The following is a 20,182-nucleotide window of genomic DNA, read 5'->3' on the forward strand; positions in this document are numbered from 1 at the left end:
GGCAGGGATTATTTACTTTAGAGCAGGGAAGGTGGGGAGGGGTGTTCTGCTAGAGGTATACAAAGTTCTGAGGGGCACAGTCAGGGTAAGTAGGTTAAAACCTTTCCCCTTAGAACTGTGGGAACACAGTTTTAAAATTTGGAGAGGAGGTTTTGAGGAGATTTCAGAAAAGATTTGTTTCACCCAGAGAGCCATGGGTACCTGGAATTCACTAAAGAATGGTAGGGGCAGGAATCCACAGTTAAGGACAATTTAGAACAGCACTTGAAACACCATAGCATACAAGGCTATGGAGCAAGAGCTAGAAGATTAGATGAAAATAAATGGATGTTTGATGGCTAGTGTAGACACGATAGGCCAAAGAGCCTTTTTCTATGCTGTAAAAACTCTATTATTTCACCCAGGGTTCCCTTAACTCGTGTCTTCAATGGCCTTATAGGAAGTCTCCTTCTCTGGCAGACCCAAGGGGTTCTGTTTCTGGAGCTTACTTCTCATTGAATTCTAAGCTCCACCGAACCTCTCCAAAACCCTAACCACTTAAAAGGCTGCTAATAACAGCATATCCATTGTTGTGGGCCTCTAACCCTGTAAATTCCTGGCTCCTTATCTCTCTCTCTCTCTCTCTCTCTCTCTGAAGTCAGCAAATACCTTAACAATCATCTCCCCAGGTGTCTTTTACCTGAAATTACATGACAATTTGTAAATTCTTCATTGAATCCGATGTTCAAAATCACTTTCTGATTTTAAAAAATAAACAGATCAGATCTTCACAGAACTGACAAACCAAAAACCATGTACCCTCCACCTTAGAACCAAAGTTCTAAAATAATAATGATAAAATATTTATGCAGCTACTCAAGAGAACAGTTAACTCATTCTTCCACTTCATAAAGCAATACAACAAAACAGTGACACTTCACCACCTTAGAACATTCAAATGCACTTTACAGTTAAGTAATTTTGAGCTGCTTTAATGTGAAATAATGCTGCAACCAATTTACCTATCAGATCCTACCAACAAAGTCCCGGTTCTTCTTTCAAGTGTGCCTGAGTATGTTTGTCTCCCACCTGAGATGACAGACAGCGCTTCTATTTAGCATTCCATCTTAATGGTAAATTTGCCCTGTGATGCAATGTCAACCTGGATCAGCTGCTCAAGTTTTTAGAATTCGACTGGAAACAGATTCTGGTCTGACTCAAAGGTAAGGGTGTCTGCACTCAACCAAGGCTGATAACCAAGAGTGCGTACTTTGATTAACACCTTTTAGGCATTCCATTTATACCTTCTTAGAATCACAGCTGAAGAATTAATTTATAAGTAGTTACTGTTGTGGCAAGGTAAGAGCCAATGTGCACTCAGAAGGATCCCACAAACAGCAGCATGATAAATGACTTGGTGATACTCCACACTCAGTTAGATATCCTCAATATGGTGACCATGAAAATCAGAAGTTCCAACTGATCTATTAACCTGAAGGCTATTATGCACAGCCAATTAAAAATTCTGTATATATTTATTGTTTATAGAGAGAGGACGTCAATTTTTAGGATCTTGGGAATTTTAAAAAACAAGCATTCAAATTTTCAAAAATTATACTTTTCATTATTGTTATTTTTACATCTATTTTACATATTTTATTGCCTCATTGTTTAAATACTAACTGTTTTTAACATGTATTTAATCAGTCAGATTTTGTTATATAATTATTCTTTTTCTTTGTTATTTGATATTTCTATCTTTTTTAAACACTTAAGCAATGTAACCGCAATGGGAAATAAAATGTAAACTGAATCTGAATAGAACACATTTATACACAGTTACTTCTGAATGTTGTGCACAGATTCATCATAACCATGAATATTTGTGTTAGAAAGGTAGAGGGAACTTACCTATAATCGTGACAGGTATGTTTAGTGAGAGGTCTCCAAGTAGAGAACTTTCTTCCAGAAAAGGCATCGCAATCTTTCTGAAACAACAACTAGGTAGTCCTTCTTCTACGGTTTCATTTTCTGTACCCAAGTTTATCTGTTGTAATTCATATTAAGTGAAAGTAATTAAAATGTTTCATTCAGTGCATTTTCTCCTTTTAAAGGGTAAGCTACATTTTTTTGGGCACATGTGTAAACTTTCACTGTCAAAGCAAGTTTGATACAGCTGAATTAGTGAGTGGAAATATATCTTTATAATCTATATTTGTTCCAAAGTCATACTTTCAGTGTTGAACCAGTAGTATCCACCTTCAGCCAAAGAAGTTGAGTGGACGATCCATCATGCCCCCAGAATCACAGATCTCAGTCCTCAATCATTGAACTCATTGCAGATGGTGATATAAAAACCTAAAGGCACTGGATAGTGCAAAATTTGTGCTTCAGAACTTGCAAAGCTATTCTAGTATAACTAAAAGAGTGAAATCTACCGACAATAAGAAATTTACTGAGATATGCCCCGTGCAAGGAGCAGGACAAATTCAATCTATCCATTTCCATGCTGTATGATTGTACCACTTTATGACTCTATAACTCTTGTTCATTAATATTGTAATGGAAAGGATCAACATCAGTGTTTTCAAGTTGCATTTGCAAAGGAATAAACTGCTCACTGATGCTCACGTAATATTCGACTGAGACTACTCAGCTCCCATCCTTGTAACAACCTTGATCCACGTGTGGACACAAGCTAAATTCCAGATGTGAAGTGAGGACTACTGCCAATGATTTCAAGGTAGCATTTGACTGAGTGTGTCCAGGAATTCTAGGAAATCTGAAAGCATTGTCCAGGTTAAAGTGGCCCACTTGATTGGCATCCGATTCACCATCTTCAACATTCACTCCCTTCACTACTAGGATCATATGCACTTCAATTAAGGCACACCTCACTCTCTAAACTCTGATGTAAAAGGGTCAAGTTGTTCAATCTAATAACATAAGACAACTTACTTAGTTCACGTTTCAACTAGGTAAACCTCCTTTGAAATGTCTCCAATGCATTTACATCCATCCTTAAGTAAGAACACCAAAATTGCACATAGTATTCGAGATGTGGTCTCACCACTGCAATGTATAACTCTTCTAGTTGACCTATTTACAGACCCTTTAGTGCAGTTGACACACTGACAAATCCAATGCCTATCCTTTTTAATCCAACTGGGTGTAACTGTTCTTGCCTCGCTACATTCTCATCAATTTAATTGCAAAGGATCACTTGCAGTAATTTTCTTTCTTCTCCTATATTGCACTTTCATGTCACTGTACTAGGGACACATTTCTAAGCTTCAGACAGGTCAGTAAATACAAGCCTAGCCACATCACATGAACAAATTTAAAAATTTGTGATTGCACAATCCTTTATCCAAAATTCCAAAATCCAAAAAGCTCCAAAATCTGAAGATTTTCATGACATTTTTTTCTGTATAACAAGGTTGTTTGGTTTGCGAACAGGTGACCCAACTCCACACCCACTTGACCCATGTCACTTGTATGTGACATGGCAGCGTGGCCCAGCACTGGCAGCCATCAATTATGTCCCTGCGATCATACTAGTCACACATGGTTCTGCTGTTCGATAATTTTTTTAAAAATTTCACTGTGAAAATATCATTTATTTCAAAATCTGAAAAATTCCAAAATCCAAAAAGCAACTGGCCCCAAGGATTTCGGATAAAGGATGGTGTACCTGTATTTAGACTTCCAGATGGCATGTATGTGATAAGGTGTCAAGTCAAATGTTATTCTAGAATGTAAAAACTCAAAAATGTAGGGAATCGCATATTATCGTGGAGAGAAGACTGGCTGGCTAACAAAAGGCAGAGAGTAAGCATAAATGTGTCTTTTTCTGGTTAGCAAGATGCAACAAATGGTGTGTCACAGGCATCATTGCTGGGTCCTCAACTGTTTACAATGCATAAGTATATCTGACTTAGATGAAAGCATGGTTACCAATATTGCTAATGACTCAAAAGTCAGTAGGAAAGTAAGTTGCAAAGAGGATACCAAAAAAGGTATCGATAGCTTAATTGCGGGGGGAAAAAAGTGACAAATTGTGAACTTTTTTGATAAGAATAATTAAAGAAAGGGATTTTATCTGAATGGTGAGTGATCGCAGAACTCAGATGCAGAGGAATCTGGGCACCCTCGTACATAAATTGCACAAGATTAGTATTGAAGAGCAGCAAGCAATTAGGAAAGCTTAGAAAATATTATCATTTATTCATAAGTAGGATGGTGGATTTCAGAAAATTAACAGGTGGCCTAATTTGAACGTATACAATCCTGAAGGATCTTCACAGGTTAGATGTGGAGAGGATATTTCATTTTATAGGAGCATTTGGAACTAAGGAATCACTGCATAAAAATCAAGAGTTCAATGGTCAAATGTTTCTCGGAAGTTGAGATGAGCCACAGTTCTCGAGAGTTGGGACAGTCTCATGGCCATGGCAGCAGCTGAAGTATTGGCGTTGATGGGGTGATTTTGAAGAGGAAACTTCCTGGGTCCAGTCCGCGGCACAGGGCTCCTTCCTCCTGGTACTGCGTCCTCAGGGAATGGTTTAGCAGTTGCTGAGTGTGACAGTGTCCTGTAGCTATGTGAGAAATCAAGATGCCATGTATGGAATAAAAAATAAAATTTGTCCTAACCTTGTATGGTTTATTTCTTCTTATAAATTTTGCAATTAAAATGGCACCGGCTTATGGTTGCATACACATGTTAATGTATTTTCATAAATACATATAACAATTAATTACTATTAAAACAGTGTTGAGGTGAAATTTTCTCTCACAGGGTGTTGAGACTCCTTCAAACTCCATCCCTGAGAAGCTGTTGGAAGCTGAGTCCTTACATATTTTAAGTTAACAATAGATAGACCTTTGTTAAGCAAATGGGTGAAAGGTTGTCAGTAGTAAGTGGGAATGTGGGTTTGAAATTACAATCAGATCAGCCATAATCTTATTGAATTGCCTATTCCTGCTCCTTATTCATATCTAAATTTTTATGTCTGACATTGTCTTGATTTTAGGTTTCTAATATTCTCAGTCCTCTTTTTACTCAGAGTTTAACAATGTCAGCTTGAATTTTCAGTATGTGCTGCCAACAGACAAGAACCTCAAAAATAGTTAAAAACTTACAAAATTATATTGGAGTTATTAAACCATGATCTTTGTACGAGAAAGTGAAGGTTACATGTTACTAGATGAAAAACATTTGGGTAGTTTTTAGTATATTGACCAACATTCTTCCTTCCATCATCACCAAAAGTGATAGGTCATTGATCTTGTACTTCACACAGAGGGTGGTGCGTGTATGGAATGAGCTGCCAGAGGAAGTGGTGGAGGCTGGTACAATTGCAACATTTAAGAGGCATTTGGATGGGTATATGTATAGGAAGGGTTTGGAGGGATACGGGTCGGGTGCTGGCAGGTGATATCTGGTCGGCATGGGACGGGTTGTACCAAAAGGTCTGTTTCCATGCTGTACATCTCTATGACTCTAACAGACAAGAACCTCATAAATAGTTAAAAACTTACAAAATTATATTGGAGTTATTAAACCATGATCTTTGTACAAGAAAGTGAAGGTTACATATTACAATATGAAAGAAATTTGGGTGGTTTTTAGTATATTGACCAATATTCTTCTTTCCATCATCACCAAAGGTAATAGATCATTGATCTTGTTGTCTACATCATAACAATATGCTGTTAAAAATGTGTAGCATGTTAGGAGATGGGGTGTCTCATCAGCTCTCTGAAAAGCCAGCAAGAGACCCACACTGCCTCCTTAAGGCAGGCCTGTTGAATTCAATGGCAATCTGGCATTGGCAGCGTCACCAGCAGACCTTTGACTAGAATTAAGATATCAGGGACTGACACCATGTCCACATCAGCACTAAGGAAGAGGCCATCCCTTCTCCGAGTAGAACACTGAGGATTATAAAGGACCAAATTGTGAGGTATGGGGAAGAAGTATATGTGGGATTGGGATTGAAGGAGAGAGAGGAGCACAAATGTTGGAAGCAAGGTCAGGAGGTGATTCTCAGTGAGATCTCCCTTTCCTGGGTCCAGTCTCTCAATCGAGCACTATAATGGCCCTTATCATGCTGAAGGAAATTTCAGTGGAGGCAGAAAGCCATCTAGATTTGGGTACGCCAACAACTCACCTAATTATGTAGCCTTCTTGGAGCCAAGTTCAGCATCTCTGGAAACACAGGATTGCACCTTTAGTGTATGGAATATTTTGAAATACTTCTGAGATAAATATACAAGTCTTAGTTTTCAATAAAGCAAGATTTTTTCAGAACCATTAAGCCGAAGCTCAAGTATTAATGTCTAATTTCCTGGAGTTTTGCAGCTATTATGGGGCTGCAGAGTGTAATTGGATGCTAGTGGCAATTAACAACGTTCAATGTTAAAATGCTGCATAGGTAAATATTATTCACATTGTTTAGAAATGGTAGGCGATCTAAACAATGGCTAGCACCTGTGGATATACATATTAAAGGTCACGGCACCTGTGTCGCCTATGTGTTTACACAGTGCTGGAACTCCCATATCGAGGATAATTAACTCACATAAAAATCCTTTCCAAGTACTTAATGCAGTCTGGCAGTCAGTTATTTTTATGTGCGCCTAAATCTACATTGTTCATCATTTCAAGCTCTTATTGTGCACTGACAATAATCCTTTTTCAATCATGCTTCCATGTGCTCAGCAATTCTTTTATCTGTGTTATCAACTGTCTTGTATAAGCCTGTACTGTGACACCGACTGGAGTATTATTCTGGGCCTCCCTGCTTTACAGATTCTGCTCTACTTTCTCGCTAGACCTTTAAATAGCATTAAGTGGTGATGATGAAGAACTTGAGCAACATCTCATTCCGATTGCTGAAATAGCAATGTGAATTTCAACTGATGCAGAATTATTAAAGTCTAGCATCAAGGTGGTCTGTACTCTAGTTAACACTTCAATAACTGAGGCAAACATAACGACATGTGGATGCATTTTGTCACAATTAAAACAAAACTGAGAAAACTGAGACACGTACCTACACTGGATATCTCTCATATTGTTTTAGCAATTACTGCTAGACTGTTGAGTTACCCTATCTAAAAATCATTAGAGCCGAGAGTGTAGTGCTGGAAGATTCTCCTGCTCCTTGGATGTTGCCTGACCTGCTGTGCTTTTCTAGCACTATACTCTCGACTCTGAGCTCCAACATCTGCACTCCTCAGTTTCTCTTAGAAATCATTAGACCATAAATACTAGAGACCAAGTAAGTCATACTGCATGTCATCTTGACTTGTACATTTGGAAATCACATCCAAGGTTGATTGAGATTATACAGCAACATGAATCATCGCACTGACTTTGAGGGGATCTTGGTAACATTTTTTATAACCAGTTAGTGGCTATCCTTCCAAAGTGGGAGGCATTGGATGAAAAGTAAGAAAAGTTCAGGTTAGAAGCAGGTGCAATTTAAAATGTGAAAGTACAGCATTGGTGCAAGGAGGAAATTAAAGTAAGAGGCAAAGTAGAGGCTCTTCATTTTATTATATTTTAAACCTGGTAGTGTTTAGTTTAATGTGTGCGTCTGCAATAAAACGTTCTTAAATGGTACAGGTAACAAAATTACACACTGTTCATTAAAAAAAGGCTTGCAAATGCACAAACTTTTAAAATCTGAAGGTAAGATTATTTGATGCAATATTTTAACAGAAACATCACATTATTGAGCCTGCTAGGGTTGTGTGAAGTGCTTGCTTCAGAACCTCACACTGCAGCATTCACCTGCTTATTACATTTTTTTCTTAAAAGGGTAATGCTGCGTGATCAAACAGTGATGGGGAGGGCAGGGATTACATCAAAATAGAGTTGGAGGGGGAAATAATACACTCCACTCACCTGCTTATTACAGGAGGGCCCGTGGTCGCGCTCTGATTCAAGTAGGGGGCGGGGGCAGGAGGTGCCAAAGTCAGGGGCTCTCTCCTTCGTCTGCCTCTCGCAGTGCATGTCCAAATAAAAATAATCCGCATATTTTTGCCTGGACTAAATTAAATCTTAAAAAAAACTCCCCAAAACCTGCATTAATAATACCCCGAAACAACTACCATGCAAAATAATCCAGTGAATAGGTTTTTTTTGCAAAGTAGAGAGCGGCAGTTCATACATGAAGAAATGAAAAGTTTGATTCAACTGACCCGATCGATTGGATTTCTTGAGCTATCGGTGATGGAAGTTCCTGACCGTGCACTGCTGCAGCCCTTGCGCTGGGTATACTCGCCTTGCCAGGGTTTAAACTGAGTCGATTGTGTAGGAAGGAGCACTGTGCTGTGCTCACTCTCACTGCAGCAGGCTGATCCCACCACACTTCGGACATGAAGAAACCCAAATCATTTCTTTGCAGTTGCCTGCTCCCAATGTCAGTGCGGTGCGGCTGGAGGCGGAGTCCCGATTGTAATTTTCGCTCATCCCACTATTTAAAACAGTCGAACCAAAGTCAAGAAACTTTGGCACAAGCATTCAAGATAGCAGACTGAAAAGGAAAAACCTCTGAAGCACACTTGCTTTCTAGTCAAACAAGAGTGTTGGCATAAAACAAGGGGGGTTCAGGCCAGGATACCCTTCTCAGTAAAGTAAAATGAGTTATTTTGAAGTTCCCCCTTCAGGAATTTATACTTTTGAGTTCAGAGAAGTATCCCTCTCCGCAATGTGTACAACCATAGCAACTTGCATTTACATAGCACCTATGTAATAAAAACGTTTCAAGGTACTTCACAGTAGACATTACCAGAGAAAGATTATCAGCTGCAGAAGGACATATTTGGACTGGTGTTGAGAAAAACTTTGTCCATGTGTAATAGAACCTCCACCACCAGGTGGCGATAGTGAAGGTGGGAGTCAAACAGGGGAGCTCAAGCAGTTTTCCAGGACCTTCACCAGCAAATGGCAATGGTGAAGAAGGGAGCTGGAGCAGTGGACACAGAGTCTTAGTCATAGAGTCATACAGTACTGAAACAGACCTTTCAGTCCAACCTGTCCATGCTAACTATAATCCCAAACTAAACTTGTCCCACCTACCTGCACTTTGCCCGGTTCCCACCAAACATTTCTTATTCATTTATTTAACTAAATGTCTTTTAACATTGTAACTCTGAAATAAATATTTCTTTGGGAAAAGACGGATGGAAAAAAGGAACAGATAAACAAAAGATTCCTCAACCCAAATGTAAAAATCAGCCTTCATTCCATTATTTAATATTAAAGTATTAAATAACTTCCTTATTAAATGTTAATTTCCTTTTACATTTATAATGGCCTAATCCCATTGGAATAGAGAATCGCTGCTTCATGAAGTTTGGGCTTTCTGTTTGTTCGAGTCTCATGCTATGTTCATTGTGTAGTCAGCAGGATTCTACAGCATAGGCATCAAGTTAACCTGGATGAGGTTGAAAGACACCTGACTGAGATGGAGCAGATGGTAATGGCAATGTTTCTGAGAGAGAGAGAGAGAGAGAGAGACTCTTGAAGGCTCAGGAATTGGCAGAGGAAATTGGACCTTTCGGCCAAACCCAGGCAGATGCTTTCAATGTGCATTATATTAACACTACAGCGGAAGGAAATGGTCTTTTATTTGAATATTTTCCTTGCTGATGAGAAGGAAGCTGGACAGCTTTGGGATAAGACTGGAAACAACCAATGATTTAGCGATTGAGGACTGGATTGAGGACAGCTAGTTGTGCCATCCAGTGGCTTCAATGTGAGTAAACAGGTGGCATTTCTGATGAAGATTTGTGTGGGAAAATCTGTTGGGAGATATTTGGAAGAGGTATAGGTGCTTAAAGAATTCCTTAGTGGATCTTTGACATACTGACAAATGGCTTTTGGGAACAGCCATAGCCGGTCACAGCATCAGCAGACATTTTATGCATACAAGCAAGTTGATGGGCCACACCTGGTTTCTGTATCCTTGGAACTGGTAAAGTTGCCTCACCACATTATCCTCTTTGATCCCTCTTCCAACCATCAAGCAGGGAAAGGTAAGTGAAGGGCAACCTAGCAGAAGAGTGAGAGATGGGAATACCCAGATGAAGTTCAGGAGGTAGGATACTAACAAAACTCAGTTATCTTTCTTTGAAGCCAGGATCATATCATCAAAATTAAGGGGAAAGATTAGACTCCTAAGGCCAGAAAGAGGTGGCCATCAGGGAGGTGACCACTGGCACAGTCAAAGACGTAAACCTCAAGCTAATGAGGCAGGTGAAACATTGACCTGCTCTGACTACTGCCCACAGGCATCTCTGAAGGATATATAAGCTGCTAAATGGTTTGGCCAACAAGTGCTGATGTTAGCCCTGACTCCAGAGCCTCTAACTCAGAGTTAGATAGCTACCACAGCATGACAAGATCTTGATACCTGTGGTGCTGTGTGTGAAGAGGCATTACCAGAGGTTATTAAATAATGTCATCAAGAATCCAAGAGAAAATCCGGAAGGAAAGTTTCTCCCTAAAGGGCAGCGAGAATGCAGAACTCACTATCATAGGGAGTCATGAGTTAGAGATGCCGGTGTTGGACTGGGGTATACAAAGTTAAAAATCAGACAACACCAAGTTATAGTCCAACAGGTTTATTTGGAAGCACTAGCTTTCGGAGAACTGCTCCTTCATTGGGAGCAGCACTCCGAAAGCTAGTGCTTACAATTAAACCTGTTGGACTATAACTTGGTGTTGTGTGATTTTTATCATATGGATTGACTTTTTTTCTTTATACTTTCATGGGATGTGGACAGTGTAGGCTAGGGAATATTTATTGCCCATTCCTTATAGCTTTGGACATGGTGGTAATTAGCATCTTGAACCATGACAATCCAAATGGTGTATGTACACCAACAATGCCATGAGGGAGAGAGAGAGATCCAGGATGTTGATTCAGGGATAGTGAAGGAATGATGATGAAGTCACAAGTCCGCTAGAATGCTTGGAAGATAAGTTGAATGATGGAATGCTGCCATGCATTTCTGTCCTTGTTCGTTTAGGACATGGAAAGTGCCACTGAATAAGCCTTCATGAATTAATGCACCGTATCTTGTAGATGGTACACTACACTCTCATTGTACGTCAGTGGTGGTACCTGTTTTGTCCTGAATGATGGATGTTGAGTTTCTGAAGTGTTGTTGGAGGTGCAGGCAAGTAGAAAGTATTCCATTCCACTCCTGATTTGTGCCTTTTAGGTGGGGGTCATGCTGTGGAGAGTTAGAAAATGAGTTACTCCCCACAAAATCTCAACCTCTGATCTATTCTTATGACCATAGTGTTTATATGGCTGCTCCGGTCCAGTTTAATTTCTGATCAATGATATAGCTCAAGATATTGATAGTGGGAGATTCATCAATGGCAATGCCATAGAATGTGAAGGAAAGATAGTTAGATTCTTTTTGTTGGGTATGATCATTGTCTAAATGTGCACAGTGTGAATGATACTTGTCACTTATCAATCTAGCCTGTATGTTGTCCAGGTCTTGCTTCATATGGACACAGATTGCTTCACTATTTGAGGAGTTGTGAATGGTGCTGAAGCTGCATTGATGGAAACAAGTAGCATAGATGTATTTAAGTATAAAAACATTTGAGAGAGAGAGAGGGAATAGAGGTTACAATGATAGATTCAGATAAGGAACAATGAAAGAAGGCTTGAGGGAAGCATAAATATTAGTATGACCCAGTTGGTCCAAACAGCTTGTTTCCGAGCCATACAAACTATATATAAATATAATCCTATGCAATCCACACAGTTACACTAATATCTGTTGAAATTGTCTGTTAAATCTATATATAATCCTATATAAACTATATATAAATATAATCATATGCAATCTGCTCAGTCACACTAATATCTGTTGAAATTGTGTGTTAAATCCTGCTTGGGGCTGGCACGATCTTCTAGTTTGTGTCACTGAACCAATCAGCTGGACAAGTGATGGTGGCCATGCTGGTGCTGAGGGAGAGAATTCCCCTTTTGTGTATGTCATTGCCATGTATGTGTTACTCACTCAAGTGATCTGATCTTTATCCATCACTGCAAAGACTCTGACATCTTCCCATAGAAACAGAGGTTTGTATAATGCCTTCTCTCCGTGCCTGCTCTTCACTTACCTGCTAAAAGTCCGAATCTCAACTGAAAGATTAAGAGATACAGCTGGTCTGCTTTTTAAGGAAATTCTTTAAATCATTAAGCAGCTTTTCTGATGCTGTAGTAATATTGCCCTCATCCTGTTTGAGAAAATACTTATAGCCCCAAATGCACTGTGCTTGGAAAGATTTGGAAAGGTGAGCATAAGTCTTGGATCACTGCAACTCTGTCCAAAATGTGAAATCTAAGTAAAAGTATTTGTGCATTTGTGTGTGTTTGTGTGTATGTATATGTCTGAGCAGTGAACAACACCATTCTTCACTTAACAGTAATTTGATTGGACGACACAACCAGCATACTGCATCAGCATCACAATTAAAAGAATACAAGGCTTCATTGACTGGTGCCAATATAAGCATCATAATCATGTGATAATCTAATTAGTGTAATGCTGCCAGTGTGATATATTCCAAATTACTTGGCACATCTGGTTGGACTGAAGTGGGACTAAAGCCTTTTTCTTCATTTACAGCCTGTATAGCCTCATGAATACCTCTGTCGCCGGGAGTTTTAAGTTTCTGAAACAACGAACAAACAAAACTTTGTTCTATAACTTGGTAATCACTGCAAGTGCAAGGGTTAAGCTTTGGATGTTGTCTGGATCTCCCTTTTAAATATCAATACAAGCAGAGCTGTTAATAGCCTCAGTGGTTTGATTGAACTTAAACCTTACTTTCTCATGATGCAAAAATCAAGAGTTGTGACAACTATTATTGTCTTAACATGCAAATATTACAAGGGGTTAGCAAAAATGGAATACAGACATGTTACATCTCTTGCCCAATCATTCTTTTCACCGGTAACCTTATTTCAACATTCGGAAGGGACTCAAAGATGTATGTTGTTGAGTTGGCCAATGAATATTCAATTAGTTCCTCCAGTTACAAAATAGTTCAGTATTACTGTATGCTATGATTGCATTAAATATCACTGTTAACCTAGATCATAAGACCATGATCTATAATAAATAAATTCAAAATACTAGTAGTAGAAATGAAAGTTTATTAAAATGGTAAAAGGCAATTCTCATTATGATGGAAAAGTAATAAGAACTTGAAACATAGAAATAGAGAGAGGAGTTGAAATAGGAAGGGGAGCCAGCTCATCCCTCCTCACCCATATGGGCGTATCCTGCATTTGGATCATAACAAATGGAGACCATTGCCAATGGAGTGATAGCAACACAGTTCAGCAGAAGCATGGTCGAGGAAGATGCTTATATCATCATCTGCAACTGCAAGTTATAGTCTCAGTTGTTAAACAAGCTTGAATGTGATTTTCAATAAATGCAATCAAGTGATTGTTATTAGTACATGTCTTGACAGGGACAAAGATTGTGATTTTCAGGGGCTCAGCTTTCTGAGCAAATAACAAAGCCAGTTATAGCTTGAAAAGCTTATAAAACTTTTCCAAAAAACCCTCTTGGGAAAAAGAAAAGTAGTAAGATTGACACATTGCCCAAAGATGGCAGAATATATGAAGCCATTCTCTCCGCACAACAACATCATCTACAAGCATTTGGTACAAGTACTGGTATTGGTCAAGTAGCCAGGATGCAGAAAGGAAGCAAGCCATATGGGAATTACAGTCTGTTATACCAATCGCAAAACTATCATGTGTTCTGAAATAAAAATACAAATTACTGGAAAAGCACAGCAGGTTTGGCAGCATCTGTGTAGAAAAATCAGGATTAATATTTCGGGTTGAGTGACCCTTCTTCAGAGGGGTTCTTGTCAAGCAGTTGTCAAATAATCCCTCCCAGTCAAGAGTTTGCTGCTGGAAAAGCACAGCAGGTCAGGCAGTATCTGAGGAGCAGAAGAATTGACGTTTCGGGCAAAAGCCCTTCATCAGGAATGAGACCTCATGAGGATGGTCTCAACAGTGATCTTAGGTTCATGTTGCACGACATGTAACCCCATGATACAGTTCTGTGTAAAATCTTACTTACTGTTCTACGTTGACACCATCACCTTGAGAACTTGTTATTATCTCTCAACCTTAGTTTGTACAGTTTCAGAGTATGTGTCACTTTGGTTAGACCCCTGTCATGCGACTCTAATGCCCATCATGTTATCCTAGTAATTTGGTTTGTCTCTAGCACCATCCTATTTTTTACTTTTTTGTAATTATTAATTAGATCATAGGTCATCTCCTCACTTGCAATAATCTGTTGCTACTTTACTCACACCACCTGACACTTTTGATCCCCTGCAAAGACTACTCAATCTGTCGATACTCCACTCACACTATTTGTATTTATCTTTTACGTTTCATAACCAGGAATCATCTTACTATTATCTTTTTGCATAATAAAGCTGTGTCTGTGTGCTTCCTTCCACTTCATGTGACAAAGGAGCAGTGCTCAGAAAGCTTGTGATTTCTATAAACATGTTGGACTAGAACCTGGTGTCATGTGACTTCTGACTTTGTCCACCCCAGTCCAACCCTGGCACCTCCACATCATGAACAGCAAAAACACCAGTATATAACAGAACATTCATCCTTGGAATGTAGCTAAGACAATTCTGGATGGAAATTGCATCTTTTACCTGGAGGACCTGAGTTGTCCAGAATTACTAGGGTGATCAGTATGCACGGATCCAAACATTGTGACCATTCACAAGATACCAATTACAGCAAATGAGACTGTGTATACTCAGCATGAATCAGACCAGGATATACAACATCATAATGAAGGGTCCTGTCTGAAACATCAACTCTCCTGTTCCTCTATTGCTACTTAATCTGCTGTGCTTTTTCCAGCTCCACATTTTATTGACTCTGACTTTCCAGCATCTGCAGTCCTCAGTATCTGCAGGACATATAACAATTGTACCAAGACAGAATCGATGCCATAGGAAAATTCAACTGAAGATGCAATTCCATCAATCAACTTTCCCAGAAAGTGCAAGGTTCACTTGAGCTGGATGATATGGAATGCAATGTAAATTAGCACACAGATTGGTGCACTTCTGTTATGTACATGCTGAAGGAAATAGCACAGTGAGGGTATGTTTGGACCAAAAATGTACAACATTTTCTAAAGAGATGCCCGCACAGAATTCCAACATTATCCATTCTTCATTTCGACAAAGGGAGACAAAGGGATTGATTAACAGGAGAGAAAATAAAGAACAAGAGTATGCTTGTGAGGAACATCAACAAAAAATAACAACTTCAATAGTTCTATTATTGAAGGTTAGTTAAGACAAATGTAAGTACCTTAAAGTCAGAAACAGAAGGAGTTATCATAGAGAATAAATGAATGGCAGAAGAATTTACACATATTTTGGTGCTATCTTCACAATAGAGAATGCAAATAATGTCTCCAAAATGTTGGTGAAAAACATCACAAGGGTCTAGTGAGAGGAAGGAACTGAAGGAAATCAGCATTAATAGGGATGTAGTGTTGGGGAAATTGATAGCATTAAAGGCTGATAAATCCCAAATGGCTATAAACTACATTGATAGTCCACGAGTAGTTTAGGAAGCATCCCTGGAAGTAATGGATGCATTGGCAGTCATCGTTAAAAATTTTCTAGACTCTGGAATAGTTCCTATGAATTGGAGGATAGCAAATGTAGCCACACTACTTGAATGACATAGAGTCAAAACTGGGGATTGTAGGCAAGTTAGCCAGACATTAGTAGTAGGGAAAATACTGGAGCTCATTATTAAAGATGTAATAGCAGAGCACTTAGAAAACAGTGACAGTATCAGACAGAGTCTGAGCATGGATTATGAAAGGGAAATAATGCTTGACAAATCTACTGGAATTGTTTGAAGACTAACTAGTAGAATTGATGAGAGGGAGCTAATAGATGTGGTTTTTTTGGATTTTTAGAAGGCTTTTGATGAAGACCCATACAGGACATTAGCATGCAAAATTAAAGTACACAGATTTGGTGTGTACTGGTTGGCAGACAGGAAACAAAGACTAAATGGGTCTCTTCACCAAATGTCCAAATGTTAGGCAATGGCTGTTGGGGTACTACTGGGATTGGTACTAGGACCCTAGCTATTCATAATATGTATGAATGATTTCGATGATTTAAATGTAATGTCTCCAAGTTTAAAGGTGAGGAGGATGAAGAGATGTTGCAGTGGATTTGGACGGGCTGAATGAGTGACCAAATGCATGGCAGATGCCACATAATGTGGAAAATTGTAGGGTTATTCACTTTGGTAGTGAAAACTGGAAGCCAGACTATTACTGGAATGGTAATACATTGGGAAAAGGGCAGGTGCCACAAGAACTGGGTGTTCTTGTACACCAATCACTGAAAGTAAGCATGCAGGTGCAGCAAGTAGTGAAGAAAGAAAATGGTATATTATCCTTCATAGCAAGAGGATTCAAGGGCAGGATTAGAGATTAGATTAGATTAGATTAGATTAGATTACTTACAGTGTGGAAACAGGCCCTTCGGCCCAACAAGTCCACACCGCCCCACCGAAGCGTAACCCACCCATACCCCTACATCTACATTTACCCCTTACCTAACACTACAGGCAACTTAGCATGGCCAATTCACCTAACCTGCACATCTTTGGACTGTGGGAGGAAACTGGAGCACCCGGAGGAAACCCACGCAGACACGAGGAGAACGTGCAAACTCCACACAGTCAGTCGCCTGAGGCAGGAATTGAACCCGGGTCTCTGGTGCTGTGAGGCAGCAGTGCTAACCACTGTGCCACCGTGCTAACAGATGTGCTGTTACAGTTGTACAGGACTTTGGTGGGACCACACTTGGAGCATTGTGTGCAGTCTTAGTCTCCTTTGAATCATAGAATCCCTCCAATTTGGGCGGCATGGTGACTCAGTGGTTAGCACTGCTACCTCATAGTGCCAGGGACCATGGTTCAATTCCATCCTATAGCAATTGTCTGTGTGGAGTTTGCACATTCTCCCCGTATCTGCATGGGTTTCCTATGGGTGCTCCAATTTCCTCCCACAAAACAAAGATGTGCAGGTTAGGTGAATTGGCCATGCTAAATTGCCCACAGTGTTCAGGGATGTGTAGGATAGGTGCATTAGTCAGAGGTAAATGTTGAGTAATAAGGCAGGAGAATGGGTCTGGGTGGGTTAATCTTCAGAGGGTCGGTGTGGACTTGTTGGGCTGAAGGGCCTGTTTCCACACTACAGGAATTCAGGTTTAGTCTCCTTACCTGAAGGAGGATGTTTTAGCTACATACAGATTTAAATTTCTAGATTGGCAGGACTGATTTGTGAATAGAAACTGAATCAGTTCGGACTATATTCATGGAATTTAGAAAGATGATGTGAGATTTCATAGAAACTTATAAAAATTCTAACCAGGGCACAGTTTAAGGACATAGGGTAGACTATTTAGGACTGAGATGAGGACATCTCAGAAGGTGGTGAGCCTGTGGAATTTCCTTGCCACAGAAAGTAGTTCAGGTGAAAGCATTGAATGTTCTCAAGGAAGAATTATATATAGTGCTTAGAGCTAAAGTGATATAAAAACATTTAGAGAGAAAGCAGGAGCATGGTTTGAATGATCAGGTTATATTGAATGGTGGAGTAGTATTGAAGGGCTGAATAGCCTACCCTGCTCCTATTTTCAATGGTTCTATTAGAGAAACTGAATCTTAAATTCACAGGAAGTAAATTCTTCTCCAAGTTTGGAAAATATTGCTGGCACCCCTGACAGTGTGTTCTGGACACCTACCACTTAGCCGTTGCATCTCCTTTGAACTTTCCACCTATCAATAAATACATGCCCCCAAGTATGAGACTTTTCAACTCTGGGAAAAAGATTCTGACTGTCAACCCTATCTATGTTCTCATGATTTTATAGACTTCTTTCAAGTCTCCCCTCAGCCTCCGCTGCTCCAGAGAAAATAATTCTAGTTTTTTTAGCATGTCCTTATGGTTCAGGCCTCTAATCCAGCCAGCAACCTGATAGACCTCTTCTGCACCCTCTCGAAAGTCCTCCACATCCTTCCTGGGATGTGGCAACCAGAATTTAAGGCAATACTCTATATGTGTGGCCTAACTAAAGCTTTATGAAGCTGCAACATGACATCCCGACTCTTGTACTCAATGCCCCAATCAACAAAAGGCAAGCATGCCATATGCCTTCTTTGCCACCTTATCTACTTGTGTAGCCACTTGCAGGGAACTATTGACTTGCACCCCAAGATCCCTCTGTACGTCAAACCTGTTCAAGGTCCTACCTTAACCTTTTTCTTAACATTTGATCTCCCAAAGTGCAGCACCTCACACTTCCCCGGATTAAACTCCATCTGCCATTTGTCTGCCCATATCTGGAATAGATCTATATCCCTATGTATCCTTTGACAACCTTCTACATTATGCCACAAGTCCACTGATCTTTGTGTCATCTGCAAATTTGCTAACCCACACATCTACGTTTTCATCCAATATATCACAAATAGCAGAGATCCCAGTACAGATCTCTGCAGAACACCACTAGTCATGGACCTCCAACCAGAGAAACACCCTTCCACCACTACCCTCTGCCATCTATGGGACGAGGCAATTCTGAATTCGAAAGGCCGGGTCCCTGTGGATCCCATGCATCTTAATCTTCTGTATGAGCATACCTTGAGGGGCCTTGTTGTAAACCTTACTAAAATTCATGTAGACAACATCCACTGCTCATCAATCAACTTTGTCACCTCCTCGAAAAACTCAGTCAAGTTAGTAAGCCATGACCTGTCTTGCACAAAGCCATGCTGACTGTCCTAATTAGGCCATGCTTTTCCAAATGCATGTAAATCCTATATCTAAAAGATCACCCCAGTAGCTTCCCAACCACCAATGTGAGACTCACTAGTCTACAGTTTCCTGGATTATCCCTATTTCCCTTCTTGAAAACAGGAACAAAATTAACTACTTGCCAGTCCTCCGGGACCTCTGCAGTGAGGATACAACGATCTTAGTCAAGACCTGAGTGATCTCCTCTCCTGCCTCTCACAATACTCTGGAGTGGATCCCATTGGGTCCTGGGGGCTTATCCACCTTAATGCTCTTCAAGAAACCCAACACCACTTCTTTCTTGATCTCAAAATGCCCTAGCATGTCAGCATGCTCCACACAAATCTCACTTGGCTCTAATTTTGGCTCTATCTATTCAGGTTGTGGGATCTGTCCCAAAGAGTCAAGTTGAATATGTAAGATAAAAACTCTTCAAGACAAAGAAGATATGCAAAAAATGTGTCAGAATTTTTAAACTTCCTAGCACCTTAAGTACCAACCTTTCCTAACAAAGCATTGTTGTTGGTGCTAAAAGTCTGAATAATAACCTGGATAAAACCACATGACCCACTGCATGCTACAAAGAGGAAGCATATTGTAATTTGAGATTCAGTAATCTATAACTGATAGTTGTAATGTGAGCAATGAAAAAAATCTGTTTGAAATTTGAAGTAATCTGAATCCATATTATTGTGTATTTCAAATAACAAGACATACTGCACCATTTCAGTACTGAGATGCTATTTGTTCATTCAGAAGCCTCACTACCGATATCCCACTCTGCTATCTAAGGCTAACAGTCAATTCATCAACATCTCAAGAACACTGAACATGGAAGTCAGAGCAGGTACCTGGCATCTTGCTGCTTGCTCTAAAGGACCTTCATGTTTGACACTGGGCTAGCTCCATGAACACTGGCCCTATGCACCCTATATTCACTGACATTGGCAACCAATATGTGCAAGCTTCTAAGAACCCTCATGGAACATCTCTGATCCACTTTCAGGGTGCTTATACGTCTCCAGACTGTTTACTTGCTGTCTTAGTGCTCACTCACTCTAAGCCTACCTGGTTAATCACAGGATATCTGCCTAGCATTGCCTTGCCATTTGTGATTTGATCACTCTGCCAAAGCTACAAGGCTCACATTATTGCTGTATTGCCATGTCAAATCAGGAATCTTGTCATGGTTACCAGCAGATCTCAGTCAAGTCAAGGAAGATAGGCTTCATTCAGGCAGTAAGTAAGACAAACACAAAAC

The 20,182-nt window shown here is 39.9% G+C and overlaps 1 protein-coding gene across 3 annotated transcripts in view; it reads right to left on the minus strand.

The window, feature by feature from the left end:
• The window catches only part of osgin2 (oxidative stress induced growth inhibitor family member 2), a 31,997-nt gene extending 23,588 nt beyond the window's left edge, over positions 1-8,409 (minus strand). Inside the window, exons 1-3 of one of the 3 annotated variants that reach the window (XM_072570280.1) lie at positions 8,191-8,409; positions 6,153-6,190; positions 1,891-2,026 (exon numbers count right to left, since the gene is read on the minus strand). In XM_072570280.1, the coding sequence (XP_072426381.1) occupies positions 1,891-1,957 (67 nt within the window). In that variant the 5' untranslated portion in view covers positions 1,958-2,026; positions 6,153-6,190; positions 8,191-8,409. Of the gene's footprint in view, positions 1-1,890; positions 2,027-6,152; positions 6,191-7,894; positions 8,112-8,190 lie in introns of those variants that run through there. The other 2 variants (XM_072570279.1, XM_072570278.1) reach the window with 2 other exon arrangements.
• Between the last annotated feature and the right edge of the window lie 11,773 nt (positions 8,410-20,182).

The sequence above is a fragment of the Chiloscyllium punctatum genome, chromosome 5, assembly GCF_047496795.1.
Source record: "Chiloscyllium punctatum isolate Juve2018m chromosome 5, sChiPun1.3, whole genome shotgun sequence".
Lineage (NCBI taxonomy): Eukaryota > Metazoa > Chordata > Chondrichthyes > Orectolobiformes > Hemiscylliidae > Chiloscyllium > Chiloscyllium punctatum.